Source organism: Bos indicus, chromosome 20 (assembly GCF_029378745.1).
Source record: "Bos indicus isolate NIAB-ARS_2022 breed Sahiwal x Tharparkar chromosome 20, NIAB-ARS_B.indTharparkar_mat_pri_1.0, whole genome shotgun sequence".
NCBI lineage: Eukaryota > Metazoa > Chordata > Mammalia > Artiodactyla > Bovidae > Bos > Bos indicus.
Window position 1 is genome coordinate 35,293,874 of NC_091779.1, and position 17,889 is coordinate 35,311,762.

Here is a 17,889-nt window from a genome sequence, read left to right on the forward strand (position 1 = left end):
AGTTGTTTCAGAGAGAAACAGAACTTGTTTCTTATGATGAAAGATTTCTGACGAGAGGACTGTGGAAAGCTAATGATTTAACAGACTAAGACATAGAAGTTTTAGCAGAACATCCAGTGATTATAATCTTTATATGGCAATAGATTTTAGTTATTCACCATCTTAGAAAATGTTCTGATTGCAGACAGTGCTTTTCATAGATTTTCTGCAGAAAAATAGCAATAAAATAATGTGATGACCAAGATTTCTTTGAATCTTTTTTGTAGTCTGGTGAGTGGCTTTTGTATGGCCTTTTTTTGTATGGCTTTTGTATGGCTTTGTGAACACGTACTTTGTTTGTGTTCACAAAGTGAAAGTGCTTTGTGAATTTGGTTACTATTTTGTACAGGAATTATCTCGTAACAAATGTTATAAGCCTAAGCATTCTGATCTCCAATTTTACTGTAAAAAAGGGAAAGAGATGAACTCTTAAGAAAGTACTTCATATTTTTTCCCCAACTCATCTTCATTTTCTACCACAAACATCTAAGTTATCTTTACCAGAAAATCTTTAAAAATTCACAGATTACTTACCATGTAAAAATAGATGATGATGAAATGATTAGTAGATAATTAGGTAAGGTAAATTGTTAAGGTCAAGGTAGTTCATTGTTAATCATATTAAATAAGCTTATTCTTACTTTAGAAAGTGTGATTCCTTTCCAAAGCAATAGAAATTGAAAAACAGATACATTAAAGCGGTATGATCTTTCTTATTTGCTCCTTTTTTATATGCATCGCTACTATAGTTATTGTTATTATTGTAATTAATCACAAGATAGCATTTCCATTATAAATTCTTAAATTTTAATATTCATAGTGTGATGTGGGGCATCTATTCAGTAAATGTTTTTTGGGGTGGTTACTGTGTATCAGACATGATACTGTGTATCATGCCATTAGGATGGCATCGTATTGGTGAACTGAAGGTCAGACTATCATGTAATTACAAACTAGTATGTACACTGAAGATACATTCTCCTTTGAAAGACAGGAAAATTGCATCTGCAGGGCGATTCCATATGGAATAAGATAGACTCTAGAGTCAGATAATGTAGATTCAGATCTTACTACCATATCTGGTATTTATGTGACTTTAGGCAAATGAACTAATGTTCATTTTTTTTAAACATGAGAATGATAATATTAGCACCTACCTTGTATGGTTGATATGGAGATGAAAACAGATTTTTCATGTAAAAATATTAGCAAAATGTGTTGTAGTACTTAGCTTACAGTCCAGTGAAGTCTTTATCAAACTTTTTGTTTTTCCTGTAGTATTACTAGTAAGTGCTATATATATTTTTATATATATATACACCTATTCCCATTTCATGTTGATCTCCAGACCTGAGATTGTGTCTTACATTTACTAGTATTTCTCATCTAAGCAGTTGGCATAGTGTATTGGCATAGTGAACCCTGAAATGTACAATTGAAAAAAACTTAGATGTGGTTAAGACTCCCAATGCAGGGGCCATGGGTTCAAGCCCTGCTTAGGGAAAATCCCACATGCCTCATGGCCAAAAGAAACCAAAAAAAAAAAAAAAACTTAGAAATGTAAAGTTACTCCCAAGATAAATCAAAACTGTACTTTATAGTATACCTTTGTATTCTTAGTTATATAAGTAATAAAATGGCTAAATACAGTCTAGAGGGGAAACCTATGTTCCTATTATACTGTTCCCAGGATGTTGGAACAAGAACCCAAAGAAAGTATTCTCTTCCAGTCTCTGGGAAAAGGAGATAGAGAAAAGATTTAGTTGTAAGAAAGTATACAAACGGTGGTTGAGTTTTAACTAACTATGTCTCTGATGGTCATATCATTTACAGTACAGCCTAGGATACTTCAGGGAGTGAAAGGAGGTGGTATTAATCACACTGGCATGATAGGTGTAAATTAGAACTTAGATCAGGTCCATGTTCTGTCATAACTGTTGTGATAGCAGTATGAAGAATGTATCATGAGAACAGAAAGAAGGTGCTTGCAGGTTAAGGAAAACCTTTACATATCTGAGTAAGACTTCTGAGGAATGAGGATTTCTTCCAGATCAGGTAGGGAAAGAATGGGCATGCCTGGCTAAAGAAACCTAGTGCCATCTTGCTGTCTCTGTAGTCTTGCCTCTAAACGAATTATTCCCTTTCAAGAGGTGCTTCATGTCCATCATTCTTCTAAAGTAGCCCTACGAAACTATTCAATTTTTAGTATAATAAATCTAACATTTAAGGAGCTTATAACTAAACTGATTTGCTTGCAGAAGTAATTGATAGGTTTCCTTGTCCATCTCTATTACATATGTATATTTAAAATAACAACAGTGATTAAAAGAAGATTATTGTCTACTTCAGTTGCTTGTGAGGAAAAATGATCATTTTCAGTACTGAGGGTAGATAATTCCTGTTCTGCATTCCAGATTGTTACACCAGAACAAACAAATGAAAATTACAAAGGGACAGAGTTCGGCATCAGTATAAGGGTCAATATTCTACTACTCGATCAAAAATAGAATAGGGTCTCCTAAAGGAAAAGGAGTACGTCAAGGCTGTATATTGTCATCCTGCTTATTTAACTTCTATGCAGAGTACATCATGAGAAATGCTGGACTGGAAGAAACACAAGCTGGAATCAAGATTGCCGGGAGAAATATCAAGAACCTCAGATATGCAGATGACACCACCCTTATGGCAGAAAGTGAAGAGGAACTAAAAAGCCTCTTGATGAAGGTGAAAGAGGAGGGTGAAAAAGTTGGCTTAAAACTCAACATTCAGAAAACGAAGATCATGGCATCTGGTCCCATCACTTCATGGGAAATAGATGGGGAAACAGTGGAAACAGTGTCAGACTTTATTTTTTTGGGCTCCAAAATCACTGCAGATGGTGACTACAGCCATGAAATTAAAATACGCTTACTCCTTGGAAGAAAAGTTATGACCAACCTAGTTAGCATATTGAAAAGCAGAGACATTACTTTGCCAACAAAGGTTCGTCTAGTCAAGGCTATGGTTTTTCCTGTGGTCATGTATGGATGTGAGAGTTGGACTGTGAAGAAAGCTGAGCGCCGAAGAATTGATGCTTTTGAACTGTTGTGTTGGAGAAGACTCTTGAGAGTCCCTTGGACTGCAAGGAGATCCAACCAGTCCATTCTGAAGAAGATCAGTCCTGGGATTTCTTTGGAAGAAATGATGCTAAAGCTGAAACTCCAGTAGTTTGGCCACCTCATGCGAAGAGTTGACTCATTGGAAAAGACTCTGATGCTGCGAGGGATTGGGGGCCGGAGGAGAAGGGGACGACAGAGGATGAGATGGCTGGATGGCATCACTGACTCGATGGACGTGAGTCTGAGTGAACTCCGGGAGTTGGTGATGGACAGGGAGGCCTGGCGTGCTGTGATTCATGGGGTTGCAAAGAGTTGGACATGTCTGAGCAACTGAACTGAACTGATCTGAACTGAAGAAGTTTTTAGTTCCTTTGTGTTAAAGGTAAAAGGAAGGCCGTTTTCCCAGGATGCTATCATTTTGATCTTTTCCCTCCTAAATTATATAACTCTTTGATATTAATAATTGTTAGAATTTCAGGAAATGTTAAATAATTCCAAGCAGTGCTTCCTCACCTTTTGGACCTGTGGGTAAGGGTGAGAAAATGTACTTTCACTGTCCTTGCTGATGGAGGAGACAGATTTGTTGCTGGCTTTTACAAAGGAAATACTAACTATAGGTATTGCCATGTATTTTTAATCCTTTATGTCTTCTCATAATAAACAGATAATATTGAGATGTAATTAAGTAATACATATCAGATTTATGAAGTCACATTTAATTTTGTTACATTCTTATGCATCCAGCTTTTCTAGCTTGATGCTTATTAGCATTTGTTCATGTATATTCACAAATAAATCACAGAAAATATTGTCCAACTCTGCGCCCACTCATTACTCTGGCATTTTTAAGAAGGCAAATAAAACAAAAAATTTTACTTCAAAAATGAGCAAATCTTGGATCATAAAAGTAATACGCTAAAACATGTAGGCAAAATTCATTAATTTAGACACACTGCTGCTACTGCTGCTGAGTCGCTTCAGTCGTGTCCGACTCTGTGTGACCCCATAGACTAAAGCCCATTAGGCTCCTCTGTCCCTGGGATTCTCCAGGCAAGAACACTGGAGTGGGTTGCCATTTCCTTCTCCAATGCATGAAAGTGAAAAGTGAAAGTGAAGTCGCTCAGTCGTGTCCGACTCTTCGCGACCCCATGGACTGCAGCCCACCAGGCTCCTCCGTCCATGGGATTTGCCAGGCAAGAGTGCTGGAGTGGGGTGCCATTGCCTTCTCCGTTAGACACACTAATATGTGAATTAAACATTTGTTTGGGCTGGCTGCATAACTTTCACATAATTGATCCATAAAAATTGTTTTTGTAAGCAGATAATAACTAATTTTAATGATAGTTGCTGCTATTTATTGAACATCTGTTATGGGCTAGGCACTCTGCTAAGTTGTACCTCACACCTTGAAACAATGCCTTCAAGGTTAGGTAATTAGTATAATATATTCACTATAACCTTGGACTTCCCTGTTAGCTCAGCTGGTAAAGAATCCACCTGCAGTGCAGGAGACCTGGTTCAATTCCTGGATTGGGAACATCCATTGGAGAAGGAATAGGCTACCAGTATTCTTGGACTTCCATTGTGGCTCAGCTGGTAAAGAATCAGCCTGCAGTGAGGGGGACCTGGATTCGATCCCTGGGTTGGAAAGATCCCCTGGAGAAGGGAACGGCTACCTACTCCAGTATTCTAGCCTAGAGAATTACGTGGACTGCAGAGTCCATGGGATCACAAAGAGCTGGACGCGATGGAGTGACTTTCACTCACTTATTCACTATAATCTTAACATTTTATGGGAAAAACCCAAAATGAACTTTTTGGCCAACCCAGTATAAGAAAATGGTGTCTGTGAGGTTTAGTAAAGTAGTCAAGAATACATGGTTTGTAGGTGTTTAAGCTAGATTCCTTTTAAAGCTGTGGTTTTTCTAGTAGTCATGTACAGATACAAGAGTTGGAACATAAGAAGACTGAGCACTGAAGAATTGATGCTTTCGAATTATGGTGCAGGAGAAGACTTAAGAGTCCCTTGAATTGAAAGGAGATCAAACCAGTCAATCCTAAAGGAAATCAACCCTGAATATTCATTGGAAGGACTGATGCAGAAGCCGAGACTCCAATACTTTGGCCACTTGATGGGAATAGCGGACTCATTGGAAAAGACTCTGATGCTGGAAAAGATTAAAAGCAACAGGAGAGTGAGGTGGCAGAGGATGATACAGATGTAGATAGCATCACCACTCAATGGACATAAATTTGAGCAAGTTCCGGGAGATAGTGAAGGACAGCAAAGCCTGACATGCTTATAGTCTGTGGGGTTGCAGAGAGTCAGACACAATTTAGCAACTAAACAGCAGCAAGCTAGATTGAAATCCAGTTCTTTTTTATTTCAGAATTGTTCTTTCTATTACTCTCAAATACATGTATGCCACTAGTATTTGGTCATTAATTTACTCTGTGTACTTGAACCAAAATTTATTTAAGTATCAATTTTATGCTATACATTTATTGACAGGTAAGGATATTATTAATATGATTTATCACAGCATGTTACAAAGCAGTATATATTGGAAACATTTTAAAATAAATGCATGCTTACATCGTGTGTGTGTGTGTGTATATATATATATACACATACATATATATATACATCTGTGCATGTATGTATATGTACATATATGGAAAATTAAGCTAAAGGGGGAATGAATATATATATATGTGTGTATCTATAGATGTATAGAGATAAAAGTGTCCTTTACTGTAGTTTTCTTTTGGTGGTTTTCTGTATATATATTTGTATCTATGTATGCATGTTTGTGCTTATATAATATTAAATTGCTGAATATTGACTATAGTTATTTCATTACTTCCAGAGAGTCACTGGGAACATGCATAGGACTACAAGTTACACAATAAGAGGAAAAGAGCAACAGTAATTTTAGCAGTTCTTTTGTGTTTTGCTTCCTTGCATTTGAATGGTTGGCCATCATTGCCAGCTAGCCACATTTTTTTTTTTTCTTTTTTTGTAACCACTTTTTTTTTTTTTATTCCTCTTTTTTACTTAATGCATCTCTGGGCTAAACTACTGGGCTTCAGGGAAATCCTAGTGGATTATCTCATTTGTGCTTTATACATTTCACATAGCACAGTTTTGGAGAGGCTGAACTGGAAACATTAAGTGAAAGTAGTAAGAAATCACAGAGGTAATGCTAATGCTAGGTCACTTCAGTCGTGTCCGACTCTGTGCGACCCCAGAGATGGCAGCCCACCAGGCTCCCCCGTCCCTGGGATTCTCCAGGCAAGAACACTGGAGTGGGTTGCCATTTCCTTCTCCAGTGCATGAAAGTGAAAAGTGAAGGTGAAGTCGCTTAGTCGTGTCCAACCCTTAGCGACCTCATGGACTGCAGCCCACCAGGCTCCTCCATCCATGGGATTTTCCAGGCAAGAATACTGGAGTGGGGTGCCATTGCCTTCTCCATCAAAGAGGTAAACTCCTCCTTAAATTCTCTCCCCTGTGCACTCCCCCCACCCCAATAAAAAGTCCATTGATCTCAGCTTGCTCATGTAGTTTTAAGTTCTGTCTAGCATAGGAGTTGACAGTTGACAGATCATGAGCCAGTGTTATTGAAACATAGCCTCATTCATTTACTTACCTATTTTCTCTATTGCTTTCTTGATTACAACAGAATTGAGGTTACAACAGAACAGACTTTATGGCCTAAAATACTTACTGTCTGGGTTTTTAATTAAAATGTTTAGATACTCCTGATCTAGCATGTAAGGAAGAAACTAGGGACTTCTCACTTAACCAGGGCAAATTTACCTTAGTATTTGAAGTTATGGATCCCCATAAGAACATTGTAACATAAGAGCATACATAGTATTTGATGTTTAAAATGGCCCTAATGCTACCCTGGTGGCTCAGATGGTAAAGTGTCTGCCTACAAGGTGGGAGACCTGGGCTCAGTCCCTGGGTTGGGAAGATCTCCTGGAGAAGGAAATGGGAACCCACTCCAGTATTCTTGCCTGGAAAATTCCATGAATGGAGGAGCCTGTTAGGCTACAGTCCATGGGGTTGCAAAGAATCGGACATGACTGAGTGACTTCACTTCGATGCTATTTTTGAATTTGGGAAGAAGTATGAGTTTCTGGAAGGAAACATGTTCTGTCTTTCAGGAAATATATTATGAAGAAACTTAGAAGCTCTTCCATATTCCAATTCTGTTTGGGGGTTCCTGGTAATTGTATGGGCTTCCCTGGTGGCTCAGATGGTAATTATATATAAGACAAAGGGATGAGGAGGGGAAAGAAGAAAGGCTGATTTGATTTGGATTGACAGCAACAGTGCATTAAAGTATGGTAGGTTCATTTTATATCAGTATTTATTAGGCAAACATTTGACACAGTATTGGCTTCTGACTACCTGTCAGTTTTCATTTTGTGGCTTTTTCTGTTGTTAATCCTCAGTTTTCTTCCAATTGTTTATAAGGTCCAGTTAGAAATGATGTCTCTTGTTCATTGATGTATTATTCCCAGTACCTAAAACAGTACTTGACCATAGTAGGTGTTCAGTTAATACTTCTTAAGTGAGTGAGTTCAGACTCGAGGTTTTGTTTTTGTCACAAAATTGTGGCTTTTCAAAAATGTCTGCAATCAGTTTGTACCTAGAAAATAGGCAATAATTAGAAATATGCAAGCCTTTTTGAAAACTATATCTTCAACCTAATCATCATAAATATTAGTCCTGTCACATACTACATAGCAGAAACTGGGTCCTTGCTTTAGTGAAACTGTTTGATGTCTGACTACTCAATTATAAATTGATGTAAGATGGTTAAATTATGTATTTCCAGTAGGTGAATTTCACAATGCCTTTTAGTAAACTTTGACTTGCAAACTGATATAGGTTCTGAATTAGCGCAAGTGTTGTTAAAAATTGTAGTATGTTCTCAAATATAGTTAAATCATTTAAAAATCATTGGCTTACTTATAATTTTTCTTTTTCAGTGTCTCCAAACAGGTACCATTTATAACAAAAAGATATTACCAATAGTGATCTACTCATAGTTCCTTACAGTTTTTTTTGTATGAGCTCTGATACCACACAGTGATAAGCTGTTTTCATTCCATGTTTAAGATGAAAAGTTACTAATTATAAAGACATACCCTAAACCATCTAATATTAGATCAAATTTCATTGGAGTTAAAATAAATATATCCAGTATTTGTAGGAAATATTCTGAAATCAAATGAATGATCTTCTTGTTGTTCAGTTGCCTGGTCATGTTCAACTCTTTGGGACTCCATAGACTGCAGCATGCCAGGTCCCATACTGTCGTCTTCTGTCCTCAATCTTTCCCATCATCAGGCACTTTTCCAGTTAGTTGGCTGTTCGCATCAGATCAGCAAAATATTGGAGCTTCAGCTTCAGCATCAGTCCTTCTAATGAGTATTCAGGGTTGATTTCCCTTAAGATTGACTATTTTGATCTTGTGTCTTAGTCACTCAGTGGTGTCTGACTTTTCGACCCCATGGACTGTAGCCCACCAGGCTTCTCCATCTATGGGATTTTCCCGGCAAGAATATTGGAGTTTTGTTGCAATTTCCTTCTCCAGTGGATCTTCTTGACCCAGGGATCAAACCTGGGTCTCCCACATTGCATGCAGGCTCTTTACCATCTGGGCCACCAGGGAGGCCCTCGTGGGGTTTGATCTTTGTAGCAATTTCAAAGAGATTGGAGATAGCTAGGGTATGTAATGGAGAAGGAAATGGCAACCCACTCCAGTATTCTTGCCTGGAGAATCCTGTGGACAGAGGAGCCTGGTGGGCTGCTGTCTGTAGGGTCACGCAGAGTCGGATACGACTGATGGAACTTAGCATGCATGCATGCACTGGAGAAGGAAATGGCAACCCACTCCAGTGTTCTTGCCTGGAGAATCCCAGGGACAGGGGAGCCTGGTGGGCTGCCGTCTATGGGTTGCACAGAGTCGGACACGACTGAAGTGACTTGGCGGCAGCAGCAGCAGGATATGTAATATGCTTAGTGGTTTGACACTAACCAGTGTGTGGTTGTCATGGCTCACACTCAGTATAACAGAATGGAGAGAAGCAGATGCAAGCTAAATTTATAGAACAATGTGATGTTTTATTTGCTGAGGAAAACACTTATTCAAAACAAATAGCTCCTTAGTTTGTGTTAACAGATTAAAATCTCAAAAGAAAGTCATAATAGGTCTTAAAGTAAAATATCAATAATGTGACAATTTTTTTCCTTTTTTAGATTGTGCTTTTGTTTAAAGCAAATAGGATGCTGAATATGTTAATAGAAAAATAACTTGAATATTGACACAGTATCCAAGGGTTGGCAGATTCCCAACCACAGGGTAATTTCTGGCTTTGGCCTGTTTTTGTAAAACAGGTGAACTAAGGATTACTTTTGCATTTTAAAAGCTTTTTATTTTCTTTCAGTATTTTAAAGTTGTTCCCCTGTCTTCTCATTTGCTTTGTTTTCTGGGAGAAATTTGTCATTTTTCTCTTTATTTCTCTGTATGTAACTTGTCTGTCTGTGTTGTTGTTCAGTCGCTAAGTCATGTCCTATTCTTTGAGACCTCATGGACTGCTGGGCTCCTCTGTCCTCCACTATTTCCTGGAGTTTGCTCAAATTCATGTCCATTGAGTCTGTGATGCTATCTAACCATCTTATCCTCTGCCACTCGCTTCCCCTTTTGCCTTCAATCTTTCCCAGAAACAGGGTCTTTTCCATTGAGTTGGCTCTTCTCATCAGGTGGCCAGAGTATTGGAGCTTCAGCATCAGTCCTTCCAATGAATATTCAGGATTTCCTGAATATTCCTGATTTCCTTTAGGATTGACTGGTGATTTCCTTGCAGTCCAAGGGACTCAAGAATCTTCTCCTACACCACAGTTTGAAAGCATCAATTCTTCCGCTCTCAGCCTTTTTTATGGTCCAACTCTCACATCTGTGTATGACTGTTGTAAAAACCATAAATTTGACTGTGTGGACTTTTGTTAGCAAAGTGATGTCTCTGCTTTTTAATATACTGTCTAGGTTTGTCATAGCTTTCCTTCCAAGGAGCAAGTGTGTTTTAATTTCATGGCTGCAGTCTTTTTTTTAATCTGGTTGCTTTTAAGATTTTTCCTCTACCAGTGATTTTGAGTAATTTGATTATGATGTACCTTGGTCCTTTTCCTTGTGCTTGGGATTGATTGAACTTCTTGGATTTATTGGCTTACTTTGATCAAACTTGGAAAGTTTTCATCTATTATTTCTTCAATTAATTCTTCTATTCCAAACTTTTTTCTTTAGGGACTCTGGTTACACATATTGCAATTTTGTTAAGCTGCTTGAATCCCTATAGTTTGCTGTTGGTCTTTTCATTTTTCTTTTTTCCCTTTGTGTTACATTTTGGATAATTCTTATTGCTTTGTCTTCAAAATTCACAACTCTTACTTTCTATAAAAGCTATTATGCTTTTTTTCTCATCCAATATATTTACATCTGAGACACTAGTTTTCGTCTCCAGAAGTTCAGTTTCAGTGCTGTTTACACTTTTTATTCCTCTCCCTAAGGTTTTGAAATATAGACTACAGTTATAAAAATTGTTTTAATGTCCTTTTCTACTGATTGTATTAGATTGTTGCAAGAGTAATTGAGGTTTGTCATTGTTGAACTTTGCCATTTGATATTGGAATAGTCTTAAAGAAATGTGATTATGTTATGCATCATTTTAATGCACATTTCTTACTTTGTTTTTTTGCTTATGACTTATTACTTGCTGTTTATATTTTAGACTAGGGAAATGATGTTACACAAAAAGTAAATTTGAGTGATTTTCTTATTCAAGTTCAACATGGGTCATAAAGCTGCAGAGACAACTTGCAACATCAGTAACACATTTGGCCCAGGAACTGCTAACAAACGTACAGTGCAATGGTGGTTCGAGAAGTTTTTCAGAAGAGACAAGAGCCTTGAAGATGAGGAGTGCGGTGGCCGGCCGTCAGAAGTTGACAACAACCAATTGAGAGGATCATCGATGCTAATCCTCTTAGAACAACACGAGAAGTTGCCCAAGAACTCAAGTGTTGACCATTCTTTGGTTATTTGGCATCTGAAGCAAATTGGAAAGGTGAAAAAGCTTGATAATTGGGTGCCTAGTAAGCAAATCAAAAAAATGATTTTGAAGTGTTGTCTTCTCTTTTTTTTTTTTCTTTTTTTTCTCTTTTTGTTTATTCTGTGCAACAACTAAGAACCATTTTTTTTTTTTTTTTTTGGATTGTGATGCGTGACTAAAAGTGGTTTTTTTTTTTTAATTTAATTGGAGGCTAATTACTTTACCACTAATTGCTAATTACCACTGCGATTACCAACCCAGTGGTTGGACCGAGAAGAGGCTCCAAAGCACTTCCCAAAGACAAACTTACACCAGAAAAGGTCGTGGTCACCATTTGTCCATCTGCTGCTGGTCTGATCCACTACAGCTTTTTAAATCCCCCTGAGACCATTCTGAGAGTGCTCAGCAAATTGATGAGAGAGACACTGAAATCTGCAAAGCCTCGAGCTGGCATTCTTTTCCATGATGACGTCCAACCACATGTCTCACAACCAACACTTCAGAAGTTGAATGAATTAGGCTATGAAGTTTTGCCTCATCTGCTACATTCATCTAACCTCTCGCCAACTGATTCACTTCTTCAAGCATTTCGGTAACTTTTTGCATGGAAAATGCTTCCACAACCAGCAGGATGTGGAAAATGCTTTCCAAGAGTTTATCGAAGTCTGAAGCACAGGTTTTTGCGCCAAAGGAATGAACAAACTTACTTCTTGTTGACAAAAATGTGTTGATTATAATGGTTCCTATTTTGATTAATAAAAATGTGTTTGAACCTAGTTATAATGATTTAAAATTCACAGCCCCGAACCGTGATTATGTTTGCACCAACCTAATACTATCTGTGTCGGTTCTGGGTCATTTTCAGTTGATTAATTTTTCTGCTTACTATGAGTCATGTTTTCCTGCTGCTTTGCATGTCTGATGATATTTGGATACTAGTCATTGTAAATTTTGCTTCATTAGGTGTTTTCTATTTTTCTTTTATGATTTTTACTGAGCTTTGGTCTGAGACATTTTAGTTATTTGGAAACAGTTTGATTCTTTCAAATCTTGCTTTGAAGATTTGTTGTGTGCTGTGTGCTTAGTTACTTCAGTTGTGTCCAACTTTTTGTGACCCCATAGACAGTAGCCTGCCAGGCTCCTCTGTCCATGGAGTTTCTCCAGGCAAGAATACTGGAGTGGGTTGCAATGCCTTCCTCTGGGATCTTCCTAACCCAGGGATCAAACCCAAGTCTCCCACATTGTAGGCGGATTCTTTGCAGTTTGAGCCACCATGGAAGCCCGAGAATACTGGAGTGGGTAGCCTATCCCTTCTTCAGAGGATCTTCCCAATCCAGAAATCGAAACGGGGTCTCCTGCATGGCAGGCAGATTCTTTACCACCTGAACTGCCAGGGAAGCCCAAAGATTTGTTAGGTAGAATCAAAGAAATGTTTAGTCTGTACATGATTGTTCCCCACCACTGAGCCAAGACTTTTCTGAATACTCTGTCCAATGCCCCATGCACTATTAAGGTTTTCAGTATGGCCATTAGAAACAAGCACTGCTCCCTGTCCTGTGTAAACACATGATACTCATCCCTTTACTTTTTTTGAGTGATAATTTCCTCACACACATGCTCCAGCTGTTGCTGTAATGGCTGCATAAAAAGGGTCCTTCTGCAGATGTTTAGTGTTCTCTCTGGGCGGTGCTCTGTTCTCTGGTACAGTTTGTTCTCCTTGGACTCTGAGCTCTGTTTCTTGAACTCAGTTTGCCTGGGTATCTCCTCTCAGCACCAAGGCCTGGAAACACTCTAATGACAGTAAACTGAGGGCAGTTGTAGAGCATTTTTTTTTTTTTTTTTCGTTTCTCAATGATTATTTTTCTTTACTTAATGTCCAGTGTTTTGAGAACTGTTGTTTTATGTGTTTTTTTCAATTTTGGGGTTGATTCAAATAAGACAGTATGTTTGGTTCCTGTTACTACATTATGGCCAGAAGTGAAAGGTGTTCTTGCAGTTGGGGTTGAAATTTTAGAATTAGTGGTTAAATAGTTCCAGGTGATGTAGAGAGTTGGACCATAGGTATAAATGGAGTAGAGAGGTGCAGGTCATTCATTGAGTCATCCACATAAACTTTGAAGTCTCCTAAGTAGGTAGATTTGAGGCAGAAAGTAAGACTTTAAAGAAAACCCGAGAGTCAAAGTTGTGAAGTTTTAATAATGCATGTTTCATGTGTTTTGTTAGGGAAAATAAAATTATTTTAAAATTATCTTAATCTTTTAAAATTATGTTAAATTATTTTATCTGTTCTAGAACCTTCTGATAACTTAAGGGAGATTCTCCAAAATGTGGCCAAATTGCAAGGAGTATCAAATATGAGAAAGCTAGGCCATCTGAATAACTTTACTAAGGTAAGTAACTTCAGTCTTTACATTATCATCCTAAGTTATTTTTTCCTTATTGTACTTGTTAGGTATATCTTAACCACCATTAAAAAGAAATTCTTCAGTATTCCCTCAATATTAGTGTTTCCTTGGCCCTTTCTCATGGATTTTTGTCATATGTTTTTAAATTTAAAAGTATATTTGAATAATGAGACATATTTGACATTTGTTGTCAAATATTTGGTAGGTTCAGAAGAGAATAAAGGGAAATCACTGAGAAATCAGTAATTCAGTCTCCACTATTAGTCACATAAGGATGTAATTCTGTTGCCTTTTAATATTCATTTTTATGGGGTATCATATTATAAATATGTTGGTACATGAGTATGGTGTGTTGCATTTCATAGATGTAATGATTTCCAGAGAAATATTACCACTTCCTCTTCTTTCCTGATAACTCTGTTTCCATTATCTGGATCTCAGAACTCAACATACATGTTAGGGTACTTGTCCCAAATAAATATTGACCTGATCTCTACTAGCCACCAAGAATTCCCAAGTTTGATAGATGGATTGGTATGGTTGGGAGCCTGGTAATGCCGAACAGCCAACTCGTGGAAACACTGAAATACCTGTTATTTGAAACACTAAAATACCTGCCATAAATAGAAAATAGAATGCTTCCTTTGGGAAAATGAATTTCCATTTTTACTTTACTAAGTATAAATTATTTTACGTTTTATTTATTTTTATATTTTATTGAAGTTTAGTCGATTTACAGTGTCATGTTAGTATTAGGTGTACAGCATGCGATTCAGATTATATATACTCATTTTCAGATTCTTTTCCCTTATAGGCTGTTACAAATATTGAGTATAGTGCCTTGTTGTACATTTTAAACATAGGAATAATTGTTTTAGCTGCTTACTAAAAGTGTGATCCATAGACCTGCAACATTGGTGTCACCTTGGAGTTTGTTTGATATGGACAGTTTTCAACCCCACCCAGACCTACTCAGTGAGAATCTACATTTTAATGCATATCTCAGATGAATTTGGGTGTCCATTAAAATTTGAGTCACACTGTTTTAATCTTTCCAAAATGTTTAATTCTTTGCTACTTGGTAGTTAGACTGTGGCTTGAATTTGATTTTATTTCATAGAAATAGAAGGGGTAAGAATATAGTCACTAAGTAACAAAAAAATTTTTTCCCAATAAGGTGTTATATAATAAATATGAAGTAGATTAGTTTTTTTCTTTCCATAGTTGGTGAAATATACATATACACTTATTTTTTTCTTAATGAAACATTCTGGGATTTAATTTTATACAACATGAGAAAATTATCTTGTATGAGTGATGACAGTGATTTTTAAAAAAACTTTCAAAAACATTGAATAAGTGCTTGTGAAGGGGTTTTCAAAAATATCCTTGTTGTATGTTTCATTTTTATGAAAGTGTTGAAAATCTTCAAATACATTTCTTCAGTGTACTACTCAGGTAATGTCAGATTTTTAAGACCTAGAGTTATTTCAAGGTTACAAATTGAATCTCCTGGTTTTACTCTATTAAATTTCCCAGTTTTATGTCATCATTCTTCACCCAGTCTAATAGTAACATGTCTTAGCACTTGCCTTCATTTAACTGTTAAAAACAGTTAATAGAGGTTTATGTCTTGTTTGATCTCCTGGTTCATGTTATAATCAGCTTGACATCTAGTTATGTACTTCCATATCGTTTACAACTGGGATTCTAAAAGAAGAATGAATGTAAGAATGTCAGTGATTTCTTTTATTTCACTTTAGCACCAGAATGGGTCCTTTTTTTGTTGTTTAGTCTTCAGTCGTGTCCGACTCTTTGCAACCCCGTGGACTGCAGCACACCAGGCATCCCTGTCCTTCATCATCTCCTGGAGCTTGCTCAAACTCATGTCCATTGAGTCGGTGCTGCCTTCCAACCATCTCGTCCTATGTTGTCCCCTTCTCCTGCCTTCAATCTATCCCAGCATCAAAGTCTTTTCTAATGAATTGGCTTTATGCATCATGTGGCCCAAATATTGGAGTTTCAGCTTCAACCTCAGTCCTTCCCGTGAATATTCAGGACTGATTTCCTTTAGGATTGACTGATTTGATCTTCTTGCTGTCCAAGGGACTCTTAAGAAGAGTCTTCTCCAACACTGCAGTTGAAAAGCATCAATTGTTTGGCACTCAGCTTTCTTTATGATTCACCATAACTACTGGGAAAACCATAGCCTTGACTAGATGGACTTTTGTCGGTAAAGTAATGTCTCTGCTTTTTAATGTGCTGTCATGGTTTGTCATAGCTTTTCTTCCAAAGAGCAAGTATCTTTTAATTTCATGGCTGCAGTCACCATCTGCAGTGATTTGGAGCCCAAGAAAATAAAGTCTTCCACTGTTTCCATTGTTTCTGCATCTGTTTGCTATGAAATGATGGGACTGGATGCCGTGATCTTAGGTTTTTGAATGTTAAACTTAAGCCAGCTTTTTCCCTCTCCTCTTGCACTTTCATAAAGAGGCTCTTTAGTTCCTCTTTGCTTTCTGCCATAAGGGTGGTGTCATCTGCATATCTGAGGTTAATGATACTTCTCCTGGCAATCTTGATTCCAGATTGTATTTCATCCAGCCCAGCATTTCAAGTGATGTACTCTGTATATAAATAAGCAGGGTGACAATATACAGCCTTGACGTACTCCTTTCCCAATTTGGAACCAGTCAATTGTTCCATGTCCAGTTTTAACTATTGCTTCTTGACCTGCAGGCAGGTTTCTTAGGAGGCAGATAAGGTGGTTGGTATTCCCATCTCTTTAAGAGTTTTCCACAGTTTTTTGTGATCTGCATTGTCAAAGTCTTCAGTGTAGTCAGTGAAGCATAAGTAGATGTTTTTCTGGAATTCTTTTGCTTTTTCTGTGATCTAGTGGGTGTTGGCAATTTGATCTCTGGTTCTTCTACCCTTTCTAAATCCAGCTTGAATATCTGGAAGCTCCCGGTTCACGTTACTGTTGAAGCCTAGCTTGGAGAATGGGTCCTAAAGCACTGTTAAACTCTGGAGAAGCACAATACAGTAGAAACACATGTAAGCCACTTTTGTAATTTTAAATTTTCTAGCAGGTCACACTAAAAAAGTAAAAGGAAGTGTGAAATTATTATTAATATTATATTTTCTTTAATACACTATATCCAACTTAACATTTTATGTAATTAGTATCAATTAAATATCAATAATTAAATATCAATGAGATATTTAATATTTTTTCATACTAAATCTTAGAAGATAAGTGTGGGTGTTTTCACCTCAGTTCAGCTGCTCAGTCATGTCTGATTGTTTGTGACCCCATGGACAGCAGCATGCCAGGCTTCTCTGTCCATCACCAACTCTGAGAGCTTGCTCAGACTCATGTCCATTGAGTCGGTGATGGCATCCAACATTCTCATCCTCTCTTAGCCCCTTCCCTTCCTGTCTTCAGTCTTTCCCAGCATTAGGGTCTTTTCCAGTGAGTCAGTTCTTCACATCATGTGGCCAAATTATTGGAGTTTCAGCTTCATCAGTCCTTCCAGTGAATATTCAGGACTGATTTCCTTTAGGATTGACTGGTTTGATCTCCTCGCAGTCCAAGGGGACTCTCAAGAGTTTTCTCCAACACGAGAGTTTAAAAGCATCAGTTCTTCGGCACTCAGTTTTCTTATGGTCCAACTCTCACATCCATACATGACTACTGGAAAAACCATAGCTTTGACTAGATGGACCTTTTTTGGCAAAGAAATGTCTCTGCTTTTTAATATGTTGTCTAGGTTGGTCATAGCTTTTCCTCCAAGGAGCAAGTGTCTTTCAATTTCATGGCTGCAGTCACCATCTGCAGTGATTTTGGAGCCCAAGAAAATAAAGTCTGTCACTGTTTCCACTGTTTCTGTGTCTGTCTGCCATGAAGTGACAGGACCAGATGCCATGATCTTAGTTTTTTTGAATGTTGAATTTTAAGTCAGCTTTGTCCATTCTTTTCTTTCACTTTCATCAAGAGACTTTTTAGTTCCTCTTTGCTTTCTGCCATAAGGGTGGTGTCATCTGCATATCTGACGTTATTGATATATCTCCCTGCAGTCTTGATTCCAGCTTGTGCCTTATCCAGTTCAGCGTTTCACATGATGTACTCTGCACATAGGTTAAATAAGCAGGGTGATTATATACAGCCTTGATATACTCCTTTCACTGTTTGGAACCAGTCCATTGTTCTATGTGTGGTCCTG

At 37.6% G+C, this 17,889-nt stretch overlaps 1 protein-coding gene across 5 annotated transcripts in view; it reads left to right on the forward strand.

The window, feature by feature from the left end:
• The window catches only part of RICTOR (RPTOR independent companion of MTOR complex 2), a 137,929-nt gene that overhangs the window by 23,439 nt on the left and 96,601 nt on the right, over window positions 1-17,889 (forward strand). For all 5 annotated transcript variants that reach the window (XM_019982844.2, XM_019982848.2, XM_019982846.2 and 2 more), the window contains one exon: window positions 13,557-13,654. In XM_019982844.2, coding sequence (XP_019838403.2) covers window positions 13,557-13,654 — 98 coding nt within the window. Of the gene's footprint in view, window positions 1-13,556; window positions 13,655-17,889 lie in introns of those variants that run through there.